General features: G+C 40.7%; 2 protein-coding genes across 3 annotated transcripts in view; one reads left to right on the top strand and one right to left on the bottom strand.

Moving 5' to 3' along the window:
* Nucleotides 1–9659, top strand: part of ldlrad4b (low density lipoprotein receptor class A domain containing 4b) — a 247347-nt gene extending 237688 nt beyond the window's left edge. For both annotated transcript variants that reach the window (XM_017305324.2, XM_008411110.3), the window contains one exon: nt 916–9659. In XM_017305324.2, the coding sequence (XP_017160813.1) occupies nt 916–1509 (594 nt within the window). In that variant the 3' untranslated portion in view covers nt 1510–9659. The remainder of the gene's footprint in view (nt 1–915) is intronic.
* Nucleotides 9660–16402: 6743 nt separating this feature from the next.
* LOC103465898 (protein FAM210A) lies at nt 16403–21742 on the bottom strand. Its single transcript, XM_008411104.3, has 4 exons — nt 21586–21742; nt 18591–19070; nt 18333–18444; nt 16403–18229 (listed from the first exon to the last, which is right to left on the bottom strand). The coding sequence occupies exons 2-4, from the start codon at nt 19019–19021 to the stop codon at nt 17948–17950; spliced, it is 825 nt and encodes a 274-aa protein (XP_008409326.1). The 5' UTR covers nt 19022–19070; nt 21586–21742; the 3' UTR covers nt 16403–17947.
* Nucleotides 21743–27784: the final 6042 nt, after the last annotated feature.

Here is a 27784-nt window from a genome sequence, read left to right as displayed (position 1 = left end):
TCAGTCTTCTTTATTTCTGCTTGGGGATAGAGTCAACGGATGTTAAGAAAATGATTGGTGCTCCGGGATTATCTGCTTCCGAAACTGTATTTTCTATCATATATTTTAGATATGCTCTACCAAATAAATCAGTGAACTAACTAGTTTTCTGCAAATAATTTGATAACACGTTCCACAGAAAAGTTGAGGGGGACTCCGTCAATACGCACGGGGTCAACTGTATTGCTTTTTTTCCCCCAGATTGTAAAGCCTGGGATTTGATTTATGACTGTAAATTTTCTGGTTTACAGTCATAAAGCAAATCTGACCCTGACATTTCTAGAGCGGTGAGTATGCAGCCCTGGAAGAAAGAATTCAGAAAGACAGAACATTTGCTCTGTTGTCAACCAACAATAGGAATAGCAGTCCAACATGATGAGGTTCATTTTGCCTAGACCTCTCTGACTGTTAAAGTCAAGCTAGCATAACTCACTATTTTTTTTTATTAAAACTTTTCACTGACCTCTGAAATGTGATACTCTGATACCCTTGACAATTACTAACAAAGCACTCCATTCCTTTGTAAGTTTGTGTATGTGTGTGTGTGTGTGTGTGTGTGTGTGTGTGTATATATATATATATATATATATATATATAATTTTTTTTTTTTTTTTTTTTTAACCAATGGTATTCATGGTCGGCAAGCAGATCCTGTTGGAGGCCGGGAACTTTGGCGTGTGATGTCACGTTGCAGTGTGTCTAAACAAACAAAAGTTCCTTTGGCCATTTATAGATTCTTGTTTTAGAGGTTCTGAATGAGTAAAACTCAGACATTTGAGTTCATTTCTTTGCATGTTTTTTGTTTGTTTTTATGTTATTGGTGTCCCTCCTCCTCTTAATGCTGGGTTTTCCCTGTTGTGTTTCTCTCTGATCCAGGTATTATACGCTCCCCAGGCCAGGGATCGCTTCACCGCTCCCTCCTTCATGCAGCGCGACCGCTTCAGCCGCTTCCAGCCCACCTACCCCTACATGCAGCACCAGATCGACCTGCCGCCCACCATATCGTTGTCAGACGGCGAGGAGCCCCCACCGTACCAGGGGCCCTGCACGCTGCAGCTCCGCGACCCCGAGCAGCAGATGGAGCTGAACCGGGAGTCGGTGAGGGCGCCGCCCAACCGGACCATCTATGACAGTGACTTGATCGACATAGGGAACGGCGGCGGCCTGGTGGGGGCCGGAGGAGGCCTTGGAGGAGGGGGCCCGAGACCACCCAGCAGTAACTCTGGCATCAGCGTGGCCAACTCCTGTAGCCACGGGCGCATGGAGGGGCCCCCGCCGGCATACAGTGAGGTGATGGGCCATTTCCCAGGCTCCACGTTCTTTTTACACCAGCACAGCAATAACCAGAGAATAGGGAGACCAGGCGATCCGGGGGGACTGGGAAGCAGGACGATCCAGCAGCAGGGCCAATCAGAAAGCACAATAGTACCTGCCAAGGCCAAGGATGGCCAACCAGAGGACCTGGTGTGAGGAAAGGGAGAGTGGGGCAGGCGGGGGCCAAGCACCCCGGACTCAGCACCGTCTCCTATGTTTACGGCTGACATGGAAGTATCGGCCTCTGTATCGCTCTGTCGCTCTCATGTCCTCTCTCCACACTCCCACGCACAAACAAATCTCGACCCGAGCTACAGCAAAACAAGGAAGGAGAAACCCAGAGTTGATTTCATTTCACTTTCTATCCAGCTGGCACCGCTGGGGAATTTTTTATTTCCTCCTTCTCTTGGAGAGAGAGAAAAACTAGCTAGCACAGCCTTTGGGTTTTTTTTCATTCGGTCAAAGCTCTACCATGGGGATGGAGGAGAAAGTTCCTTTTTTCTTTTGTCTTTTTGATTTGCTTTTCGGACCGGGATCTGTGCACAACGCGAGAACTGAGAACCCAGGACATACAGAGAACACAACAAAAAACAAAACTAAAGACTCACAAACCCAAATCTTAGTGCCAAGGTTCACGAGGAAGCAAAGCAAAGAGGGCAAATAACATCTTCTAACATTCACAACACAAAAAGAAAAGTTCCCTAAAAGTTGCACTATCTCTTTTGTCGTAAGAGAGGAGGGACATGATGTCATGTGATGCTGATGTTTGTGTTTTCATTTTATTTTTGTTGCAGGGTTAATCTTTGCTTTTTGTTGTTTTGTTTTTTGTTTTTATCGAGGGTTTCTTTTCATGGATGGACTGAACGACTGACTGAAGTCTCGCTCCAAAGTTGTCAAAAACTCAAAAAAATGAAAAAAAAATTTAACAAAAACTAACAAGTATAAGCTCATCTCCATCCTTGTCTGAAAAGCGCAAGAAATCCTTGAACCCAGCCTAAAACATCTGTTCACACAACAGGCACACTGAAACTTAGTAAGAGAATAACCACGTACTGCTTTACGTCTGCTTCCTAATCGGGGAGAGAAATCTGTCTTGTGACATTGAACTGACTAACGATTTAAACCAAGTTTAAAGGGGCAGTATTATGTATAATCGACTCTTTTGAGCTTCACATCCTGCTATAACGTTATTCCCTCACCAAAACCATACCTCGATTCTTGCCTTGATTCTTTCATGCATGTTTAAGAAATTATTTAATCTCCATGGCACCCATTAAGCTAGGCAAATTTCCAGGGTGGACCTAGCTCTGCCTTCAAGGACAAAGCTCTCCCCAGTTTCAGAGGTTCCGCCTCACAGAGCAGCCAACTCAGCTCCTTCAGACTAGCCAGCAGCAGTTAGCAAGCATTTTGTAGAACTGCATATCACCTGAGCTCATTATTGGTAAAAACTTTGTTAAAGGGTTAATAGATGAGCCATTTTGTGACTTCCTGAAGGTGGAGTTTCAGAAAGGGCAGGAGTTTTTAAAGAGACAAAGGCCCAATTTCAAGGTGTTAAGTTAAAAAAGTAAAATTTCTTTTAAGTCATATTTGATATGTACAGCAATTTTATAAGAACTGAAGGTAACGTAGTTACTGGATTGTGCTATAAAATGGCACCGTGTCCCTGAAAAACGCATAATACCGCCCCTTTAAAACTGTGTTCCGACTCCATGGGTAACATCGTGTGTTAGGTTTTATTTGGCATCTTGGTCAAAGGAGGTTCTTCTCTAAAAACCTGTCCTGTCCTGTTCTCTGAGCACTTGACCCTTTTCTTTGTCGACCCGCACAGTGCATTCTGCCACACGGATCTCAACCCTTCCGCAGTTCTGCCAACCAATAGAAGGCTCAACGCTCCGTCTTCTCATCAGCGACGACCCACACACACACACACACACACAACAAAAAGATCAAGTAAAGATCGCTTAAATAAGGATTCCACAAAAAAAAACTGACTGTGGTTGAAGTCAAAGGGCTACCAGAGGGTCCTTTTTGATAAACTAGAAAATCTAGCCTTTTTTTCACCTCATTGTTGCCTTCAATCTCTGCTGTTGCGCTTGCTCTATCTCACTTCAGCACATTTCAGTGCACCTTCTTCCCCCTCCACTCCCGCCCTGCAAAGATAAACTGCTCATCGCCCATCCTGCCATTTGTGTGCAAAGATGATGCAGAGTCAGCCAAGCCCTTTAAAGCTGAGACTGGAGTGGAGTCGTCGTTTGGCAGCATGCTGATGCAGTCTCCTCCTTGCAGTACGAGTGTGTCAGCGTGTTCGTTGCTCAGACCCTAGGCAACACTGAAAAGCACTTAAAGCTCCTGCATGGGTATTGTATGTGTGCATGTGCGTACAGCTGATTGATTTCTCATCTGACTGCTTGGGAGTTTTTAACATTTAACTACATGCTTGTTTGTTTTCTTCTGTTTGAATTCAGCAAAGCATTTCTTAAAAACCCAGGAATGGTCGAGGGTCAGTAGCCAAAGAGACGCAACAGGTTCCAGTAACATTCACAAAGTTAGCTTCAGATTCATTTTCAAGCTCCGGCAAGGTGTCAACAAATCTCATGACAAATTTACTTTCTGACCATTCCAACCCACTCAGATCTGGTGGAAATAAATTCAGATTTGCAGCCACAGAGAAGACATGACTCACTGGATCAAATACCAGTTCTCGGATCATGTCACATTTATCTAATTTGCTCAATCTAGTATCACACAAGCTGCGTTTCCATTGACCATAAAAAATGCACAAATTGAATTTATGTAAATAAAGTCTCATAATGGAAACACTAATTCTGGAAAAACTCAGGTTTTTCTATAAAAAGTTTTAGCAAACTTTTCCTTTAGGTAGGAGGAGGATGGTTTCTATTTGTTTTTTTCCAGACAATGTGCAGCCGGCTCCACCAGAGTTCTCACAGCATCACACTTTTCATAAAGAGTTGTGTGTCATTCCAGCGTGTTTAATCCAGAGCTCTTCTGTAAACACACCAACTACATAGTTGCATGAACAAGGGGTTTGCTGTTCAAACACCTGAATAAGACACTGGTGTCTCATATGATTGGCTGATAGATTAGCGCTAGTGCCATGGCTGAATTATGAACGTATTTCATGTTTACAACCCTTGTTGCCATGGCTTATCATGTGAATAAACTTCACATGTGATTCTAATTTCTTATTTAATGGAAGTGACAGAAAGTCAAAATTTAGGGGTTTTTTTATATTAGCGGAATATAGACAGATTTGCTCATGTTTGTAATGGAAACGCAGCTATTAATCCTAACCCTGTTCTCTTTGCATGCATATTTCTATCTAACAGTAGGGAACATTGTGGAACATCAGTATTATTCTATACATTTTTGGTGTCATTTTTGATACATCCCTATGTAAAATAATGTATGCAGATTGGGCTATATGGTGTGCATTACAGTGTTTCTTCTTTTCTGGCAGATTAGGCTGCTTTTATCTTGACATAGTTTTTTATTGTTTTCCATTCCTACAAGTGGACTCTAAGTAATTCATGCTGCTGGTAAACTTAAAGTTGCTTTCATTCAACCAAGAAGTTTGATCTGAATGGAAACGGGAACGTCGAACCGTAGACCTTACAATTCGCTTACGATTCAGAAGGCCTCAATACAGTTATCAACTTACTATGAAAGTAGCACGACACACAACCGTATAGCCCTCTCCCCTTCACTAGTATGTAAGAGACCAAAAAACTGAGTTTAAATGGCTCAGACAAAAAGATTAAACAGAACACATCAAAACAATGTGTACCCCCTGCTCTGAATGAATGAAATGTTAGTGGATCTCTGCATGTTTCTACCTACCAAACATTTGGCAAACTCAGCCGTTTTGAATCACTAGAAAAATCTCTGTTGATAGTATTACGTCCAGTTAGAAGAAACATTTTCATTAACTGAAAATATTATTTTAAATTCTAAATCTACCAAAATCTTAAATAATTTTGAACCTAGCTGTGTCTTGGGGTCTTTCAGTGGCCCCTGTTGGTGAAGCACTTCAAAACAGTGTCACTGCAATATTGAATGCACTTGAGCATTATTACCCTGATTCTAGTGATAGATGATAGTGATAGTTATAATGCATCTACTTTCACAACTGAAAAACAAGGCAGGTAAACAGAGTATGATGAAGGTTTTCACAATGTTTGACAGTGGTTCTCTCTAGATCCAGACTTTTGACTACGACTTTTTTTTTTTACCAACTGGAACTTTGTGCATAAGATTTGTTGGACGGGTCGGAGAATATAACGTATAAAGAGGCTATATGAGTTTCAACACTGTTTAACCCCCAACATTGATTTGCGTTGGGTAGAAATGGAACAGACACATTTCCAGGTGCAGTCCAGGTGCAGTAACACCTTAACTTCCCTGGAGTTCAGCCACGGGCTGCTGCCTCTTGATGCATCCTCTTTCATTTTAGTGCGACTTGAGCAGTGCAGATGCAGTGAGAGTGAATTAGAAATATCAAACTAAAACAGAAAATGTGCCTGGAAGTCCACTTGTTCCTCCACATTGTGTTTTTAACCCTCCAGTTGTCTTAGCACGATGCTCAGGAGGAACACAGCAGATGACACGGTCGGACAGCAGAGAAGCTGTCAGACCGTCAGTTCCCAAAACTACACACAAAAAAAAAAACTTGTAAAAGTGCGAAAAGCTTGTGGGGTTCAAATGGCCCCGTCTCTGAAGACTGCGGGAGGGTTAAGCTAAAGCTAGATTTTCAGTTCTAACATCACAAAGAGGGACGCTAGGCTCACTTTGGGCTAAAGCGCCTGAATCCCTTCTACTTCAATGAGTTTGAATGTATGTATGCAGATATCCGGCTTGTGTCTTTCTGCTTGTGTGTGCATGTATGTGTGCGCGTGTGTGTGCTACTACATCGCTGCTGCTATTGCTGTTGCTGCTACTACTGTCTTTGCTACTGCTGCTTCTCACACCCCTCCCTCAGCCAGCCTTCCCCTGTCTTGTCCATCCTGTCCTCCTCCACTCATCCTAAGCTTAGGAGAGAAAGCTGCAGTGAACCCCACAGGTACCTGGGACTCCTGGTAGTTTTGGTCTTTAGCTGCAGGGAGCTGCTTCACACTCAAATCTCTTCTATGGTTTTCTTCTTTTCTTCCCTTCCCGCCCTCCTTTTCTTTCTTTTTTTTTTAGCTTGTTCGTACTGCGCAGTCATAAGCTTGTAAATGGAGGATAAATAAGATAAATTTTATCTTTTCTACAAGGAGGTTTGCATGTTACTAATATATGAGTAAATACGGTGCCTAATGTTCATGTTTGAGCAGACCACGCCTCTGTCACACTGCTTCTCGGAATCCAGGCAGGCGCCGTCTCCGGTCTGGCGGAGTACATCTGAGGTGTTCAAGGTCCTTCCAGAGAAATCTATTACTGGGCAATCAAAAGCTTTCTGAACTGAATCTGATCTCAAATTTCATCTCAAAAAGTCCAGATATCAATCGAGCTCTTGCCACCTTCACCCACCCCTTCCCACCTGAAAGCACCCAAAAGTATTCTGAGCAGCACTGTAACGGAACTGTGGAGCAGACATAGGAACCCACTTGCACTCAAAAAGCTCCCACCTTCGTTGTGCCTCACTTCCAACGGTGCTTTTTTCAGTAGTCTGTCTTTCTTTATGTTTGTTTGTAAGGTGCTGTATATAACTTGAATATATTATGCACATATCCTACCCAATGGGTAGAAACCACAAAAAAGATGTTGTGAATAATGTAATATACTGTATAGACAATATAAAAATTTTAAGAGGGCAACATCGAATTTGTAAATGCCTACAGTTAAAAATGTGCTTTGTCTTTTTTTTTTCATAAGAAAACATGTTTTTCAAAGTATGCTCAGAATATATGGTTGCAACACAAATTTACAACTTCTGATATTTTCTTACTAATAATAGTCTGTTATGATATGGCTGAGCTGAGTTCAGTAGCTGGTTGATGGGTTTCCTCTGTCGCAGCGCCAGCCGTCACTCAGAACCAGGACACCAGGTGTCGGGTTCATCCCGACCGATGAACAGATGGAATGTTCTATCAAAATGATCTTTTAGTATCACAGATGACTCTATTGGACATTAAAAATATGTACAAATGTTTGAACTAAATTCAGATTTTCTTCCAGCAGCTCAGAAAACGTGAACAAATGCAACCTTTGCATTTTAGAGCATTTATTCAGTGGGAAAATTCAAGTAAAGCAATACTTAATTTTTTAAGTGTACACTTTTTTTAAAAAAAATTAGAGTATCAAAGAATTTAGAATTAGTAATCCATAATATTGTTACTCTGGGGAAGAAATGAAAAGTAACGGATCCTGTTGCTATAGCTGCATGGCTGGAGGAACCATATGGGATAAGAAGGTTGGATGTAGGAAAAGACCTCCTGTTAGGTTTGGCAGAGGATCTGTGATGCTGTGGGCTTGTTTTTCTTCATGAGAAACCTCATTAGCCTGCAAAAACATACATTTTTTAATATACAAGAAAATCCTTTTTTCTGATTAAAAATCTGTTGAACTGTAATCTAAAAATAGATCCTCAGTCCTAGAAGGGATTTAAGACTTTTTTAAAAAGACCATTATGAATGGAATTTAAGAACTATATCTCCAAAGAAATGTACGAATGTTGTCCAGAAAACTGGTGATAAATTTGCACTGGCCCGTGATGGACGCCAAAAAGCTTCCTTGAATATATTCCTAGCTAGCAATATATTGCTAGCTAGGAAGGATATGTTGGCATAGAGTCACAGAACGCAATCAAGATGTCGGTGTGTGACTCGAAAAAATATATACATAATACATATATGTATACATAGAACTTACAATTAAATAGTTCTGCCAAGATCAAATTTAAGACCTGTGATTAACATATTTAAGGCCAACTTACTTTTTTTTAAACTAATTTAAGGTATTTTAAGGCCTTCATTTTTAGACACACAAATTTAAGGATGCACTAGCATTCCGTTAGAGTGGTGGAAAAACACAGGTGTATTTACAGTAGGACCCCCAGTAGACTGAGGCAGTAGAGGTTCTGTAAAAACAAATTAAAAATATGAAATTCCCCACTGAATAAATGTTCCCAAGTTCATAATTTTCAGTGCTGCAGCTAAACTGGATGTATTTGAAGTTTTGATGTTTTATTTTTATTTTTGGACATCCTTGCCAAGCGTGCCAACGAATGAGCCAGGCTCATCAGCCTCTGTGACGGCAGCAGTTAGGAACATTGCAGTATGACTGGAGCTTTACTTCCTGTCGGCGGGAGACTCGTCGTCAGGACGACAGCAAGGCGAAGCGCCAGAGGAAGTTAGCTTCACGAGGTTGCACCAGCAGCAGGAAACAAGCTCCGGGTTAAAAACTATCAGTTACTTTTACTCTATTATTTAGTCGCTTATTTCCTACATAACAGCGGTATATGTGGCACAATGTATAACGGGCGTCATGTTTAACCTGCAGCCATTTACTTCTAATATGTACTAAAAAGAACTCCACTGTACAATAACTGCAGAGCATGTTCATTCTTATCTATAGACGATGTACATAGCTACGCGCCATTTTTTTTTTTTCTTCTTCTTTTTCTTCACAGCACCAAATAAGTGGCACTTGTGTTGTTTTGATTTGGGGATAAAGTGGCCTCTGCTCTCCTCCTGTTTGGATGTTTTGTTTCCTGGAAGAGAAAAGACTGACGCTCCCTCTTCCCTCCTCTCAGCAGTCTGTACTCCAGTGCTGACAAGCAGCAGCTGTCCGTATCGTTCCACCTCCAGTAACAACGTCTCAACAGTTTGTCCTGACATTTACCATAGGACTGTTTCCATTATGGGTTTTGTAACATCAGTTTGCTTTATTTACAAAAATGTATCCTTCTTGTACCCCTCCCATCCCTTCTGTGCTGAAATCTATATATATATATATATATATATATATATATATATATATATATATATAGATTGATAGATATATATTTATATGGTCATGCTTAGTAACCATATATATATATATATATATATGTATACATATATATATATATATATACATATATATGTATGTAACAGAGGTAAAATTGTTGTGTATTTTTGCCTCTTTTTATTTAAGCAATTGTGATGTAATAGGTTTTAGGCCTAAGGTCTGTTATTGCAATACTTTTACAGAAAAGCAGAAAAAAAAGTCAAAAAATGTCGCTCTAAGTGCTGTTGTAGTCAAAGATTTTATGCTTGTACTTATGCTGTAGTCAGACTGCAGCGTAACAAATAAAACTTTAAAAGTGATCCTCCTGCTGAGCCTCCTGTCTGTTCACAGAAACATGGCTGCTGCTTCCTGCTCTGCTCCCAGGACCAAGGCTTGTGACTTGTTGAAAAATAAAGCATTAGGAGTTAGTTTACGGGCCTGACCTTCCCGGCGGGCTTCAATGATGAGATTCAAAATTGAGTCTCTAACGTACATGTCGTAGTTGGGTTTTGGCATCACAGGAAAGTCCTGAAGTGAACTTTATTATCCCCAAAAGGTAGTTTGTTGTGCAGACAGCACTGAAGACATGTCGGCAAAAAACTCATACAAAATACAAGTTCATGTGTTTATTTTATGGACTAATTATTACATTGCGAAAGGTGCTTAATGAGAGACTTTTGCAGAATTTCAATAAGGTAAGCTAAATTTGTCATTTGCTGAGTTCTGGGTAGAACACATTTACAGACAAAAAGGTGCTTTTTTATCTTCAATGCACAATGTATATATTTTTTGAACAGTTTTGACTTAAAAACTGCTCAGCAAACAGCATTTTTTGAGTACACTTAATGATTAATTAATTACTAAATTAGCTGACTTGGGCATTTATCACATTAAAGCGACAGTTTTAGACATTAATTTTAAATTCATAATGTTAATGGTGATTCTAAAGAAAAATTATTAAAATAAATTTTTTTTATAAATTCATTAAAATAAATTCTTTTAATTAGCTTATTAAAATAAAATAAAAAATAAATTTTAATAAATGTTTTTCTTTATAATTTTGAATTGTCATAACATTACAAATTCCAGTTAATGTTTAAAACTGTCCGTATTGTCAGAATTTGAAAATACGATTAAATACAGCTGTGTGTAGTTTAGTGATAATAATCACACTTTGATGTTGCTGGTCTATTACAAATGGAAATGTTTTCTATATCAGTGTTTGTGTGTCCAGTTACCTCAAAAAAGAGGCAAGAAACGGTTCTTATCGTCACTTACATTGTTATCGGAATAGCACCACAAAATATCGTGATAAATATCATCCATATCGCCCAGGCGATGATTGTTTCAATAGTCGATTAATCCGACCCAACTCTCCAGCCATTCCTTTCAGAGCGTTTCTTTTCTAAATCTGCTGATTCTTCTGCTTCTTGCACAATGCTGAGATCCGAAGGGAAGCATCACTCCTCATTTTTCTCTGTTTTGTTTTCTAGAGAGTCAGCAGCAATCTCTCTGAGCAGGCAGGAAATGACTCACTCAGCCATGTAAAGTAAGGTTATGCATAAAACATGCGTTTCTGTATATTTAAGCCAGAATGCTTTATTTATAGACAGGCTCCATCTGGCAACTTGTCGTAACATCCTCAGGAGTGAAACAAACCTCGTGTTCAAAGCCCTTCAACTCACTCACAACGTCTTGTCCTCTGCTTGAACCTGGAGCTGCAAAATGCTGCTGGGAACAAGATCCCCTTTTAACTCATTTTCGTCAGACTGCACACACACACATACATACACACACACACACCTCTCAAGACAGATGTGCGGCATGCGGAGAAATCCCGCATTCATCAGCCTTTCAGCTGAGTAGGCAGTCTCCAAGTCGGAGCGTCTTCCAGGCCTTTAGCAACACAAGAAACAGGAAGTGGAGGAGGAAACTTTTGTAAGTTTTAAGCCGTCATATTTTATCCTCAAGCTGTGGTGAATTGTTTTGCTTCCAAGATCATTTCTGGCCTCATTTTCTTCTAACCTTGCATTGTCGGGACCAGAACGTCATATAATGAGGTCTTTGGTGGGACTCTGGACAGACTGAGGTAATTCAGCCTTTTGACTGAGCTGCGTTGGACAAGGGACACATCCGAAGGTTGTAGGACTCCAGCCCTCGTGGCTGGAGTTGAGGACCCATGGCCCTCAGCAACTAATCCTCACAGAGCCCAAGGGTGTCTAATTCTGGTGGTCATATGGCCACCATATTCAGAGCTCATATGTTACAAGTATCTCTTCTAACCAATGAAAGATTATAAGCAAAACATATAAATAAAAAAATTTGCAGAAAACGGTCTACTCAAAATCTAAGCACATTCCACCTACAGGTCATCAGTCCATCACAGGGCAACACAGACATGCAACCATGCAAACACACACACACACACACACACACACCCACACACACACACACACCTGAGGGAAACTTGGAGTAACTAGTTAACCAAACTATGGTGAGTGGGGGAGAGTTGCCTCAGATCAGAAGCTTGAAAACCTGGAGTCTGCAGCTCTGAGGAGGAGCTTCGACCTCGAAGGCGGGGCTAGGTCCAACCAGGCATTTTGCATAGCTGAGTGGTTGTCATGGAGAATAAATGACTTCACAAACATGCATGAAAGAATCAAGGCAACACTCCAGGTGTGTTGATGATGAGGGAACAACATGATGACACCATATAAAACCAAAATAAGTGGATTTTATATAATACTGACTTTTTGAAACGTTTACAGGTGCAATTTCAGTGCATTGTTATGGCTAAAGCCCAGGGGGATTGTTTTATACAAAAAAGAAGTACATTTGTTGATAAACCAGTTTTTCAATCATCGTTGCTATCTATCATTCCATTGAAGTGGGCCTGACGTGACCTTTTCCTCAGGCGTCCACGTTAGAATGCTTTAGCAGCGTTTATCGTACAAATTTTCAGGGGACAGAAAATGTTGAAGATCTAACATGTTGGAAAAAAGGATTTATTTAAGTGTGTCTGGGTCTGGATCTGGATCTAAAACCACTTTCACAAATGTTAAACTATTAAATACTTTTCCCAAAGCTCAGGAAACCTAAATGGCTTTATAATATCTGATGACACTTTAGATCTCCTGGCCTTGGTGCATTTCTAAAGCAGAACCTCACACTGAGAGTGTTCAAAATAAAAGCAAGGTGAAGAAAGCCTGAACATAGAGCGGTGAAAAGTATGGAAAATGTGTCCCTTTAGAAAAGACCGGGCCAAAGTTAGAGCCATCGGATGGGAGTGAAAAACATGTTACTGTCCAGGTCGGGTCCGGAAGGTTAAACAGATTCTTTGACATTATGGACAGAATTCCTCCAGATCGTCAGATCAGAAATAAATATTAGAAAACTCATATCAATTTCTGATATGAGTTTGGTCAAAATAAAATCCTCCAAGTTAACAGAGACTTTCCTGAAGCATGTTTTTTTTAAGGTGACCAACCCATCGTTCCTTGAAGAAAGACCATCTAAAACAGTGATCCCCAAACTACAGCCGCCTCCACACTAGGTCCTGAACAATACCAGAGAGCATTTAGATTTTTTTTTTCCCTAAACTTTGAACCATGTGGCTTATTCTTCAACCACCAGGGTTGAAGAAAGTGAATCATCCATCCATTTTCTTTACACCCTCGTCCCTTAGTGGGGTTGGGAGGGTTGCTGGTGCCTATCTCCAGTTAACGTTCCGGGCGAGAGGCGGGGTTCACCCTGGACAGGTCGCCAGTCTGTCGCAGGGCAACACAGAGACACACAGGACAAACTACCATGCACACACACACTCACACCTAGGGGAAATTTAGACAGACCAATTAACCTGACAGTCATGTTTTTGGACTGTGGGAGGAAACCGGAATACCCGGAGAAAACCCACGCATGCACAGGGAGAACATGCAAACTTCATGCAGAAAGACCAGGGCCGGGAATCAAACCCAGAACCTTCTTGCTGCAAGGCAACAGCTCTACCAACTGCGCCACTGTGCAGCCCGGAAGTGAATCATTCAAAGTCAAAATTGGAAATAAAAGAAGAAAGTGCCCATTAAAACGGAATCAGGTTTTAATAGGGAATTGAAATTTGAGAATGTTGTTGATCAGTTAAATAACAATGAGGGGAAAAAGAAGATTTTTTGTTTTTTAAATAGTACTGGGATCATTATGAGAATTTGAGGCATAGATATTAGGATCCAGTAGATGGCAGTAGTGCAACAATAATGGATGCAAGCTGCCGTTGAAACCTAAAGAAGAAGAAAGCGCCCATTTTCATTCATAGACATCAATACGGATTATATTATCATATTATAATTATTATCAAAACATTATCGTATTAATGTCTATGATTTTCATTTAGTTTAGTTTAGAGTTTCGAGGTCCAAACTGACCAAGAAGGATATTTTTCCACTAAAAGTATCTTAATGATTGCCAAGATCTTTGGTAAATATTGTGTGGCCTGAGCAGACAGAAGAACTTCCACTACATCTGGAATAAAACAAACAGAAACATGCCACCAAGAATCAAACAGGGTGCTGGTCTCAATGCTTCGTCAGGACTGAGGCCACAACTAATGGAGGCATGAAAACAAAGAATGTTTAGTTTACCTCTGAGTGACTCACAAAAATCAAACAAAGGTTTTAGAGCTGCTGAGTCAGCTCTAAAACAGTTGTACTAACTTGTTCTTAGTACAACTGAGATGCTAGGATATTCAAACCAGACAAACAAAATGTGGAGTTTGTTCCTTAAACAGGCTCAAGAAAGAAGAGTGGGCTAAAATTCAACCACAGTAAGATTAAAAGCAATCTGACAATTCTTGCCTCCAAGCGTCGCACTTCCCGTTTTAACCGTCAGCTTATAATAATGTTTAACAAACTGGATTCTAAATTGACTCATTTTCTGTCTTCTGCTGATAAATTCTTTAGCAGGGATATTTTCTCCCACCGATGCACAGTGGGAATCCTCCTTTGTGACGATTCACAGCGCACTGACCATCCAGGCACACACAAAGTAGAGACTCAGTGCATTGTACGGAAAACCATAAGTGCCACAAATTCCTTTCGCCACATGTCTATTTAAAAAGTCAAGCAAAAAACACAGGTTTACTGTTTAATTATTTTGCATGATGTTTTAACCAGACATTCGTTTAAAAAATAAATAAATAAAAATATTAGTGGGCCTTATGACATTCCACAGGACTGCAACTCATTATGTTTAGTGCCTGTAGTAAGAAGTGGTATTTATGGTCAATTAAAATAGTGCTCCTCTAGACTTTTGGTGTAAATTTGATGCCACAAACATGTCAGGATTTGCCAAAACGTTTCATGTTTTTTTTTTTGTGAGAGTTTAAAATGATTTTATCTGTCTTGGTGTTTGTGCCTTTAGATGCAACCATTTTTCATTTTGGTAAATGGCATGGAGATTTCTTTAAGTGTCTCTTCAGTCAGTAGAACAGTTTGCTAAACTCCAGAGTAATCCACATGCACACGCATGCACACACGCGCCACACACACACACACACACACGCACGCACACACACACACACACACACACACATACAACAGGTTGTCTTAAAAGGATTTTTTCTTTTTAAAAAAAGGGAAGCTGCTGGATTATTTCGTTATTCTTTGAGTCATGTTGCTATTTTAAATATTTTAGAACTTTCCCTACTTTAATTACTTATTTCAAATGGTTTATTAGTTTAAACAAATCTGACCTCGAATGTAGCTGTTTAATAATGCATCAAAGTGAAAACTTTCTGTACACAGAGGACAAAAACCTGGAAAAATGACTTCCCACAGTGGAGTCGTTGTTGTTTTCTTCATTTCCCTCTTGACCTGTTCGTCACCTCAGGTTCACTCTGGCGCCCTGCGACTTGAGTGATGTTTAGCCACAGATTCACACCTGAGGAACACAGATTGGCTTTAGCCGATAAACATCTCAGAAGTCAAAGTGGTGCTGTGTCCTCTGTGCCACGCTCCCTGTGGGAGAACGCAGGTGTTAGTGTGAGGGGCCGTGGGCTGCATAAACAGCTGTTCATTACTGCAGACAGCAGAGGTCATTGTTGCTCCTCCATGCATGTTTTTATTCAGAGCAGATTACCTATGGAATGATGGGATGTTTGCATCTGCTTAGCATTTCTGAAGGACTGTTCTCAGGAACTTTAACCGCAAACTTTCTGATACGGATCATACAATCTGCTGCTTTGACTGCAGTACAAAAATATTTGTTGGATGAGTTGGGGGGTGGGGTGGGGGGGTGCTATGAGTCTTACTGTTAAGATTTAAAAAAAAAAAAAAACATGAAGAAAATATATGCAACTCCTTCATGCTTGATGATGATGATGACTGTAAACATTTTGGATTAATTTCCAAATTGTAGAAATAAGGGATGAAATCGAATGTCAGATTTTTTTTCAGGTATTTCCACTTGGATCAGAAACAATTTGGAAATTTTTTAAAATGGAATATGGTGTTTTTATTGAACAAAAATGTCAGAACACAGACTTAAAATAGAATGTATTGAATAATACTCCATGTCTATTTGCAAATCCTTCACCACTGGATCAGCCGTGATGGTTGGCCAAGCCAACCGTCTTTTTCAGACTTTCTCCTCGGCCTGTCAGCTGTTGGCCGTTTTGTGAGGTCAGATCCTCCAGGTTTCCTCTGCAGTGAGTAAACTGCTGCTCTGGAGATCCACTTGATCGGATCGGAACCTTCCACTTCCTGATAAACCTGTGATTCAAGTGGAAATAAAAGCTCAAAGGTTTATCTCTCGTCTTATATTCAGTTTGGTCTAAACTTTTTAGCAGCACAAACAAACTTGATTCCCTCCAATACTCTTGAAGGAAAGTCCAACCTAGAATGGCCCTTCACCGTCACACACCAAGCAATTTTCTTTCATCAAAACGGGCAATAGGGAGAAATATTCTGTCCTTCCTGCTTCCATAGGAAGTCTGGTGCTTTTGCCATTTCTTCAAAAGCATTTGGCTCATCATGCTGTGACTCTGTTTCCCAAAAATTACACACAAATGTGATGATTTTCATATCACTTTTATTCAGTGTGATTTTGACCAAACATCAGAGTGAATTTCTGGTGAGGACATTAGTTTGTTTACTAAATGAAACAAGTCATTTCTGTCACATTGTGAAACTGTAATAACCACGTTCTACACAGCAGTCCGTTTACAGTCCCGGTAAGAAACTCCTGCTCCACGGCCCAAACACCAAGAAGGCCAAAGTACTCAGGCGTCCTGAGAAATACGAACAGTTTCTAATAAGAAAGGCTAAATGAGTTCATCATGATAAATTCAATATGCAATAAAACTTATAGAGCAGTCATTTTTGGAGAAACAGGATCTGCAAAAGATTGTGAAACTTGTTTTATGTCTCAAATTTAAAGATTAGCATTTTTATAAGTTCATATAAGTAGTTTTTGGTTAAATGGGAAAGTTCACATTTTTTAGGTCTACAATTTTTGTCCCCATTCTCGGCAACAAAAACAAAATATAGATCACTCTCTCAATGTTACCAAAGTATAATGAACACGTTTTTTTCCCATATTAGTTTTTTAATATCTCAGATATTAGTTTCCCAGCAGCCATGTTGGTAGGACTGTTGCTTTGCAGCCAGAAGGTCCTGGGTTTGAATGGTTGCTTTGTCGTGTCCATCTCTGTGTTGTCCTGGCAACCTGTCCAGGCCGTACCTGGCCCAGATGGATGGATGGAAGCTTTTTAAAGCTCTTTTCTGATTCATTGTCACTAGATTGAAATGTTAGTTTTGTGTTGACAGAAAACTTCCAACAATTATTATAGTCTCCTGTCGCAACTACCTCTACAAGCCTGAACATTCAGGTCCGACTCGTTCTCCTCCATCTGATCAGAACCGTGTTCCTCCTGGAGCTCTGACCAGGACTGTACAGGTGTGCTTCCCTCATGTAAACTGTACCAAGTCATCCTCCACTTAAGTCCCATTTCAACTCGGCTCTCATAGTTCAGAAACCACAACCAATGTGATATCTTATTTGACTATCGAGAGAAAAACTCATTAAAAAAAACATTATTTCTGGTTAATTACATTTAAAGACACAAGGTGAAATCTCTCTTTCTCTCTCTTTTAACAAACTATGAGACGGTTAACGAAGAGCTTCAAGTTTTATTTTCTGTTCAGTCAGAAGGATTAGCACAGCTCCGTGTCTCTGGCCGTCTTCACCTGCCTCTCTGAGTGTTCAAGTAAAACTGGCAGTCACTTCGCAGCCAGGAGACGGCTCAGCCCAGATCCAGTCTGTGGAAATCCCGCCTGAGACGGCAGAGCAAGGAAGCGGCGTGCCAGCAGGCGACTAAGCCGCTGGCTGCTCTACAGTTGCAGTGCATTGTGGGAGGGTTCAGACAATTAGGGACCGATTTGACACAAATAGACACCAAAGTGATAACTGACGGGTGTCAAGACGGGGATAGTGCAGCGTCTCACACCTCCAGACAGTCAAAGAAATGAAGTGTTACTCGCCCCCACTCTGTCAACTCCACAAAACGAGATCCTAGCGGGAGCGCTTAGCAGCGGGCGCCTCGTGTACGTGTCAGCCGCTAGTCGTTCTTCTTTCGAAAAAATGATTTCCCCTCTGAAACTCTGTCTTTGGTTTCCTGCAGCTTCTCAGACAGCTTGTCTTTAGTCTCTTCCATTTTCTCCGAGATGAGTTCCTTTGTTTCCTCCATCTTTTCTGTGAATCTCTCCTTCGTCGCCTCCATCTTGTCCTGGAGGTAGTCCGTGACTGGCGGCGGTGTGGAGAGGTAGCCATGTTTGCGGAGGTACTGAATGGACAGCGAGGTTCCGCCTAGTGTCACTGTGTATCTAGCTGGGGTTGCAATCTGTAGAGGAAACAAAGGACAACACCTTAACCTGATCCCATCTGAGAGCCATACTTGGATCAATTCTCAGACCGGTCTGTTGCCCGGTCTGTATTGACGCTACCTTGAACATGGCGTAGGCGGTCAGTGCATAGCCACTAGAGGAATCTCTCAAAAGGCCAACTATAGATTCTGGGAAGCCAATCATCTCTAGGAACGGCACTACATTCACACCTCTGTGGAGTTCAAGCAACAGAAAACTTTTAGAAGATGTTAAAAACATTATGCTTCCTGTATAGTCAGAGAACTTTAAAACGCTCTTCTCAAAGTCATCATTAAGTTTCAACCAGCGGCTGATTTCCAGGTCTTAAATGTTACTCACTTCATAGCAGCGTAATAGAAGGTTCCAAACCAGATGGAGGACGTTGCCAGGTGGACCGGGATCATCACCTTCCCGTACTGTTTAAACGACTTCTTAAATCTCTGGGCCAGGCCGATGGACTTGTCTTGCAGCGGGTCAACATCCGCCTTCTCCGGCTGCCCTTTGGGTCCGTCCTGTGAAGGCGGAGCGGACGCAGGTTGTGCTGTTTGTTCCTGTGGGGATTGGTGCTTTGGCTGATGTGCTGCTCTGCTGGAGGCGGACGCTGAGACCCATCTCTGGGCAGCGGGCTGCAGCAGCGACAGACGGAGCACGCAGAACCTGGACGCTGCCGCCGCCGGATGCTCGAGGACAGCTGCACCCCCCGCCAGCGAGCGCCACGCCACCACCCGCCACAGGGTCCCGTGGGTAAGGATGTGCTGCATCATCATCATCCTCCGCCTCCACTCCTAGTCCTTCACCGTCCTGATGGTCAACCAGAGTCTGTGGGGAAACAAGTAAAACATGACATCCTCCACTAACCACACCCAGGCCTGATCTGTACAAACAAGAAATCACTTAAAGAGAACCTTGTGTACAACATGAAGTAGACCAAAAGGATTCAAAAAGCAACACCTTAGTCTAAAAAAAAAAAGAAGAGACAGCCTTCAGTGTGATGTTAAGGACTTGCTGGTTAATGCTAGTTAATGCTAACAACAGCTAGCAGTCATTGCTTTCTAGAAAGCAGCATGTAGAGAAATTCCTGGCCTTAACAATACTGTGCACTGTGGAGTGCTATCATGTTACCATGGTCACACTGAGCTAATCTCTGAGACGGAGCTGCAGGAAAACTCCACACAGATTTTACAACAGTTTATAGGTCTTAAGTGACCTTTGAACTCTCTAGTTAAAACATAACATCAGTATATTTCTGCTCAATGAGGAAACACATGACCCATTTAATCATTCTGAAAGCCACTACCTTATTTTGGAACTACAGATAAGTGTTTCAGTTAGTTGGATGAGTCAGTCAGTGTTTGTGATCTGACCAGGCTTATCAAGTCACCCTTATTCCTCTTTTATCCACATTTTCAGCTCATGTTGTGTTAACTGCCTCTCTAAAGTACATAGTCAGAGCTTTTGTTTGTCTTCCACTCTGGTAACTGTAACATTCCAGCTTTAGGCCTCTGGCTCCTGATCCGGACATACCAGCTCCTTGTTGGGCGCCTGGTCGAATTTAGGAGAGAGTAAAAAAATTAAGTAGCAGGTGCTTTAACTCCAAGGAGCTTCATCAGGTAATCAGTGTGACAGAAGCTCCAAAAGCAGAGATGTTCGCTGTTGTGTGTTCACACAGTTGATCAGCAACAACCCTAGAGAAAGCAATTGTTGCTGTCTAGCAATCTGGGAATATTCTAAGGGATTTTTCTTTTTTTTATATACTATTCCAAGTCCATCACAGATGATTCTTTCAGCTTTGCAGCTGAAAGAATTTTTGCTTTCGATTTTTTTATTATTATTATTTTTCTGGTAGTTGTTAGATGAGTAACCATCTAACAACTAATTGAAGAAAAAATATATAGATTTTTGTTTTCTACAATTAAGAGCAGCTGATCAGCATCTCAAAAGTTTGAATAATACCTGAACTCTGACCCCAAATCCCAGAGTGGAAAAGGAGGCTTCATGGATGGAGAGAGGACTTTAAAACCATCTCTTCCATCCATCATAACAGACCAGGATCATATCTCCTACTCCAACGTCTCTCTGCCCGGCTTTCTAAGGATACAGCTTGATCAAAGAGGCATAGCAAAAGCAAAGGAGGTGGATTAGCGATGCTTGCCAACAACCCTGGTGTCATCCAGGACATGCTACTAAGTAATATTGTCTCTATTGAGCTGTTAGCATGTCATTATAGTCATGAGGTCATAATACAGAAACAATCTTTAGTCAGAGGCCTCTTCAGATGTGTTGCAAGACTGACTGCTACTGCGGATCCTTCCTGGCCACAGCATCAATATGCACAATGACTCTTTTTTTAACATACTTTGATGAAATAAGCTATGGGAACATTTAACTTCCCTTTTATTTAATTGAAATGTTATCTGTAGCTAAATATCTACAGACCCCAGTTAACATCCATGACAGTAATATTAGAGACTAAAGTAGATATGACTGGCCATAATGTACAGCACTAAATTTAGTCAGAAAATTAGCTGTCCCTATGACTAACCTTGCAGCTACAGAAACCTGGAGCCCTTACAAGCTGTGGGCGGACCATGAGGTTTCCTGTCTGACACCGGATTGGCTCATACAGCAATGAGGAAAAGTTTCATCCACAGAAATGTTCGACAGAGTAATGATTAAGTCATTTCCACACCCAGGTTTGCCATGAATTACATGTTTTTAGACACGTGAGGTTAAGATTATTTTAGATCCTGGAAAAGACTAGGTAATTTGTTTTAAAACTTAAACTTGCCTTTTGAACTTAAAAAGAAGGGGGGAGGGAGGAAATCCAAGACTTTAAGACGGGTTTACTTTTAGTGACAAAACTTTTAGCAGTTAAAAATAACACTTTTGTCTGCAGTTATTACAACTTTCTTTTCCTTTAAAATAAAGCCATTTTGTGACGCTATCATATCTACTGGGGTTAATTTAAGCAAAACCAGAAGATTAAAGCTTCAGTAAAGCTGTTGTTTACAAAGTCATGCTAAGCTAGCTGACATTGGGCAGGTAGCGCTGGAGGACAAGAGCCACCGTTCTGCTTCCCTCTGTTGAAAGGAGCTTACCAGCAGATTATGGACCACAGAGGGTTTTATCGCTGTAAAGAAAACTGAATACCCTGGCTAAAAATGTAACACGGGGTTCACAAAACACAGCAATCTGAACAGCTGCCAACTTTGCTACTGACGTTAGCTAGTTAGCTTTCAGCTAGCGGCACTGCTAAAGCTAGTTATCAGTAAAATCAGCTGCGACTGGCTGAGCCAGACACTCCGCAGCTAACAGAATACAGCACTGAACTTACGCGCTGTTGGAGTCAGAGTTCAGCAACACGGCGGAGTCCCCAGGGCCATTCAACACTCACAAATGTTTCAGGACCACATTGACAACTGGACAGTATGGACTCCAAGGAGAGCAGCATGTCCCCGAGTGCCCCACCCCCAGCCGCGCATGGAGACAAGGGAAATGTAGTTAATAATGGCGCCAAATGTCAGTAGCGTCGGGAGGTTGCAAAATACAAGTCCCAGCGTGACTTTGTTAAATACGTCTTCTTTTCGAGGGCAGGGTTTAGGTCACGTGGCTTGTTTATCACTTGACAAGCCACTTGCCATGTGAGAAACGGTCCGCACCATTTCTCACCTGACCATTTCTCACCTGACCATTTCTCACCTGGCGAGAAAAGTTCAGACCCACCAGCGGAGAGGGGCGACCAAGTTGTGTGTACCTTCTAAGATAAAAAAAAAAAAAGTGGTTTTATTGTTTTGTTTGTTTTTAAATATATAAGAAAGTCAGAATTAGGAGCAATGCAACAAATTCAAATCAGTGTATCAGAGTGCAAGTAAACAGAAAATAGTTTATCTTTTATTATTGCTAATTTACTTATTTAGTCATTAATGGCGCGATACACTGATTCCTTTCACAGGTCATGAACTACTTAATTCTATCAGCAGAACTGTCCATTCAGAAGGAAATCACCTCCCACACCACATCTCCATCACTTATTTCCGAGTTTTCCGCCGGGTGACTGTAAAGGAGTGCGCCGAGGGTTCCACAGACCGTTTATCTGCCATGTATTCCAGACGTAGTTCTGTTCTAGATATTGCATATAGTTAAGTCTGTCAGTCTCCGAAATCACCTAGATATAGCGCACCTTTTATTATCCAGTTTGATGTTTACAGATATACGCACATAAACTCATGCAATGTACCAAATTGTCCAGCAGAGGGCGGCACGCTTTCAGTGTCAAACCATCCACGAAGAAAGAACGCTGGGTTAAATAGTTAAGTACGCCTCAATCGTTTTTTCCTTTACATATGTAGTTTTTAGATTCAGATTAAGAATAAAATGTTAAGTTAAAATGTAATTCTATATCATAGTAATAAGTTTCTGTTTGATATTTTACCTGCATGCAGTTCAGGGTAGACTTAAACTTTTGACTTAACCCTTGTGTTTAGAGATGGGGTCCAACTGACCCCACACACATAAAACTTGTATCATTTGCCACAGTCCTCGCACGCAAAAGGGTTAAAATCAGAGTATGCTTGGCTATACTTGAAAATTAGTTTTGTGATTTTTTTGGCCAGTCTTTGCTTTCCAACCCCAGTTCATTCCTTAGTCGTACCTATATGGTCAATACTTAAGTATTTGTATGTTTTGTAGACTGGACCAATAAGAAAAAACTGGAGGATGCAGAGCTCAAGATGTTGAGGTTTTCTTTAAGAGCAACGAGGATGTAGGATCAGCAATCAGTATATCAGAAAGACAGATCATGTAAGATGCTTGAGAAATAAAGTCAGAGTCCAGACTGAGGCGAAAGGTAAACCATAAATCTTGAGCCTTTGCACTGAAATGAATTCTCTTAAGAAAGCAAGCAGCAAGAGTGTGAGAGTATTTCAAAACGGGCAAAGATGATTATTACAGCCCTGAAAAATGCCTGGAAGACACTCAGTGATGGGTTGTTTGTGCCACTGGTTTTAAAAGGCGTACCAGAAACATTTACAGCTTTTTCAGTTCATGTAGCACAAAGCGAATCTGAAATAAAGTTTACTGAATTGAAAACAAAACTTCTGAGTTTCCAGGATAGTGAGGAAATGTGTGTGATGGAACAAAAAGACATTGATCACAAAGTGTTAACCGACGTAGACTACCATTACAGATTCATGTGCAGTGTGCCTTCAGCATTCAGTGAAGCTGAAGACAAAACAGCTACGGGTGAAGAACTGCAGTCTTTAAAGAAGAATTACACTTTTGTCCTAAACAGTCTGCCTGAAGAAAATAAAAAAGTAAAGTAGTGCGGGGTAAGTGGGTGTATGCAATGTAAAATATTGCTACTGGAACTGAATATTATAAGACTGGCTACATTGGTTACAGCCAGAGCTTTGGAGTAGACTGAGAATGTTTTTCTCTCCAACTGCTAACCTGACAAGTAACATAGAACTGAAGCAGTGTGAGGCACAACACAACTTGATTTTACATCAGATCAACGTCAAAACTGCCTGCCTGCACGAACCAATAGATTGTGAGGCTTCTAAAGAACAAAAAGAAGGCTATGAGGTGGAAATGAAAAGTTGGTCTATAAGCTGAACAAGTCACTTTTTGGACAGAAAATTACATGAATATTTGACAGAAAGGCTTCAGGTAAAATATTGCAGAACACAGTTACACGAGGAAAACAAGAAATAACACTGATTATAATTATATGCGTTGATAGTGTTGCTTTTGTACAGAGTAATGAAAGTGTTTTAAAGGGACAGTATTATGTAGAATCAACTTTTTTCATGTTATAACGTTATTCCCTCATCATAAACATACCTGGAGCTCTGACTAGTGTTTGTTTATTTTTAAGATGACAAAGTGAAGCACAGATCTGTCAGTTGATAGACCCGCGAACATTCATCATGAATGTTCCAGAAAAGGCTACACATTTGGTGTTTTAATAAAAAAAAAAAAGAAAGTATTGCCAGTGTAAATGCTGATTTTGTTGACAAACGGGCCTCTTTCAGCAGGTATGCTGCTAAATATTCAAGGTGCACTGGAGGCAGAATGGTCTCAGTCAGTCACTCCACTCTGGGGCAGGCAGCTGCTCCACCACTTTGATGGAAAGAAACCGTACCGCTTCTGTCAGCTGAGAAACACATCAAGCCACAGGTCTAGCCTAGCAGCTGGATCGCTCTCATTTCTGCTCAAATGAGGCTGAAATCAGTCAAATCAGTGGTTTCTGACAGAGATTTGTTGTGGAGGTTTGCTACAGGAAGTCATGATTAGAACAGGACTTATGGGGAATGTTTGGAGGCTGGTTAGCAGGTAGAACCTCAGTGCTAAAGGAAGGTTTTTGCCGCTGGCCTTTGGAGGTCAAATCTTAAAGGCGTCATATTAGCATTAGCCGGGAAATATGAATTTGGGCCAAAGCTTGAAAAGCCAAATGCACCACCATTCAATCAATTTCACACTCCCAACATGGATAATGAAACTGATTTCCGTATGTGAAAATTTTAATAAAACTTCAGATGCATGCACCATACCAATTACTCGGGGTAACTAAATACTTACCTACTCTCACAGTTCTAAAATCCTGGTTCTCCTCAAATCTGCTTAAGCTTAACAGTGATAAAACAGAGGTTCTTCTCATTGGTACTAAATCTACTCTGGCCAAAATCAAAAGCTTCAGTCTTGTAATTGATAACTGTCCCATTTATCCCTCCCCTCAGGTAAAGAGTCTGGGTGTCATCCTTGACAGCACCCTGTTTTTCCAGTCTCACATTAATAACATTACCCGCTCGGCTTATTTTCACCTACGCAACATCAACCGCCTCCGCCCCTCCCTTACTCCCCATTCCACTGCCATTTTGTTCACTGTCTTGTGACATCACGCCTTGACTATTGCAACTCCCTTCTGTTTGGTCTCACCCAGAAATCTCTTCATAAGCTCCAATTGGTCCAGAATTCAGCTGCCCGTATCATTACCAAAACCCCATCCATGCACCACATCACTCCTGTCCTGCAAAGACTCCATTGGCTGCCCACCAAGTTCCGCATAGAATAGAAAATTCTTCTGTACACTTTCAAGGCCCTTTACAATCTCTCCCCACCATATCTTTCAAATCTTATTCATATTTCCATTCCCTCTCGCTCCCTCAGATCATCCTCCTCAATCCATTTCACTGTCCCCTCTGCCCGTCTCACCACCATGGGGAGCAGAGCTTTCAGTCGCTCTGCTCCCCAACTATGGAACTCATTACCACCATACCTTAGAAACATAAAGTCATTATCAAATTTTAAAACCGAACTCAAAACACACCTTTTTAGATCTGCCTTTTCCACATGACACAATTGGTTTGCCTGATTTTACATAGATTTTATATAGATACATTGTTTTGTTTTATTTATTTCTATCTATTTTTAATTGTTATATTTTATTTGTTTCTGTCACTATTTTTTACTCTTGTACGGTGTCCTTGAGTGCCAGAAAGGCGCCTTTGAAATAAAATGTATTATTATTATTATTCTTTGAAGAAAGTTTTCTGCTCAGCTGCTCAGTTAGATTTTATCACAAAACATCCATAAACTTCAGATATTTTATTGGGATTCTGTGTGAAGGTCTAGTGCAAAGATGTGAAGGACAATAGATTAAATTAATTTTGTTCAACTAAAAGGTCTTAAAAGTGTGGAATGCATTTATATTTGGCAACACTCCGCTGATGCTCTACAGAACGATCTTTTGCTGCTGCTACAGAACCACATCTGTAGCAGCAGCATTGCACATGGAAAAATGAAAAGTTTTACTCATTATTCTTTGCCAAACAATAAGACTGGATGGATGGTACATTATGAAAATCCATTTTCAAATAGTGTTATAGATTCTCAGTTAGATTTAAGCCTTTGTTACAGTTCAGTTGCTATAGTCCCAACCCATAGAAAATGTCATGTCAAAGGCATTTTTCAAAGAAAAAAAATAATCAGGAAATTTAAGAAAAGGCAGCTGTGATGGCTTATTTTGCAGATAACAAATAAAGAAACAAATTGTAATAATCATATTTTGTAAAGTACTTTATTCCAACACACAATATACAGTAAAGGTAGTTTATAAGACTGAAAAATAAACTGGTAGTATATATTTTATATATCTAAATTTAACTAGGGCTTTCAGGAAACCTTTAAAATGAACCAGCGTGCAAAAGTAACTCTAAATGGAATGTGTTGAAGCACCTGCTCACACCGGAGTGTATGCTGTGAAAAAGGTCTATTAGTGGTAAAGCAGACTGTAAAGTGTTCAATGTTACGAATCAATTAGCGTGTTTTAGCCACTGAAGCATAAAATATTCCTGCTTTTAAATGTAGAACATCTAATAGAACATGCATTATCTGAATACAGCTTTTCAGCAGGTGGACAGCGTACACAAACTGAAGTGAGTAAAAACAACAACTTTATCATTTGTGGTAACTTTTTATATTTATAGCTGATACGCCAGTGAAACATGTACCATTTGACGATTTGTAGTTGTTTTTTTTTACCTCTCCAAAGCATTTTGTAATAAATCTGTATGTAGAAAAATATATAAATCTGTCTACAACTCCAGTCCTCCAGTCCCACTGTCCTGAAACTTTTAGACTTTTAGAAACTTTTAGAGCCTATCTCTGCTCTAACACAGCTGAATCGGAGAAGCTGAATTACCTCCTTGGCATGTTAGCACATTTTGCAAAAATCTTATTTTTATTCAGGTGGAGCAGGAATGAATTCAAAGGTTGCAGCACAGCGGCATTCAAGGAATGGAGTTGCAGGTTCCTGTAAAAATTGCATCTCATTGATAAAGCACACACTCATTCTGCAAACTGAGATTCTATTTAATCTCTATTAACCTGGACATGTATACTTTTGGACAGGAGTGATGAAACCAGAGAATGTAGCGAACATTATGAAGCACGCTTGGGGAGAACATCCTACCAGAAAGGGCCTAGATGGGATTTGAACCAGGAACCTTCTTTTTCTGGAAAAGTATTCGTCCATATTTTTCTTCATGCTGAAACATTTCAGATAATCAAGGAAGTTTTAACATAAGACAAATAAACTAGATAACTCTATAACTAAGCAAGTAACTTTGAACTTGTGGGCATTAGGTGGGGTGGGGGCGCGTCTGCTACCTCTACTGTAGCATGCGGTCTCTGGACTCAGCGCTTCTGTTAAACAACCATTAAAGCAGTTGAGGCAACAACTGGCGACACACGGTTGGTTGGGCTCCATGTTTGCCTCCCCGGATTTTAACTTTAAAACTGTGTTGGCCTCCATGTTTGCCTCTCTGGATTTTAATTTTAAAGCCTATTTACTCAGTATAATCCTAATTAAGGATTCAATTGACGGACCAACGCAGCAACAATGCATGGATTCACACCAAAAATGGATTTCTATGAGAGGCCCCGAGGGCCAAAACCTACAAACTCTCTTACACGTACTATCAAACTCTCTTTCATTCGCTGTCAAACTCTCTTACACGTACTATCAAACTCTC

This window comes from Poecilia reticulata, chromosome 16, assembly GCF_904066995.2.
Source record: "Poecilia reticulata chromosome 16, P_reticulata-male-v2, whole genome shotgun sequence".
NCBI classification, from domain to species: Eukaryota; Metazoa; Chordata; class Actinopteri; order Cyprinodontiformes; family Poeciliidae; genus Poecilia; species Poecilia reticulata.
The sequence above is the reverse complement of the archived record's forward strand: the minus strand, read 5'-3'. Positions and strand labels throughout refer to the sequence as shown.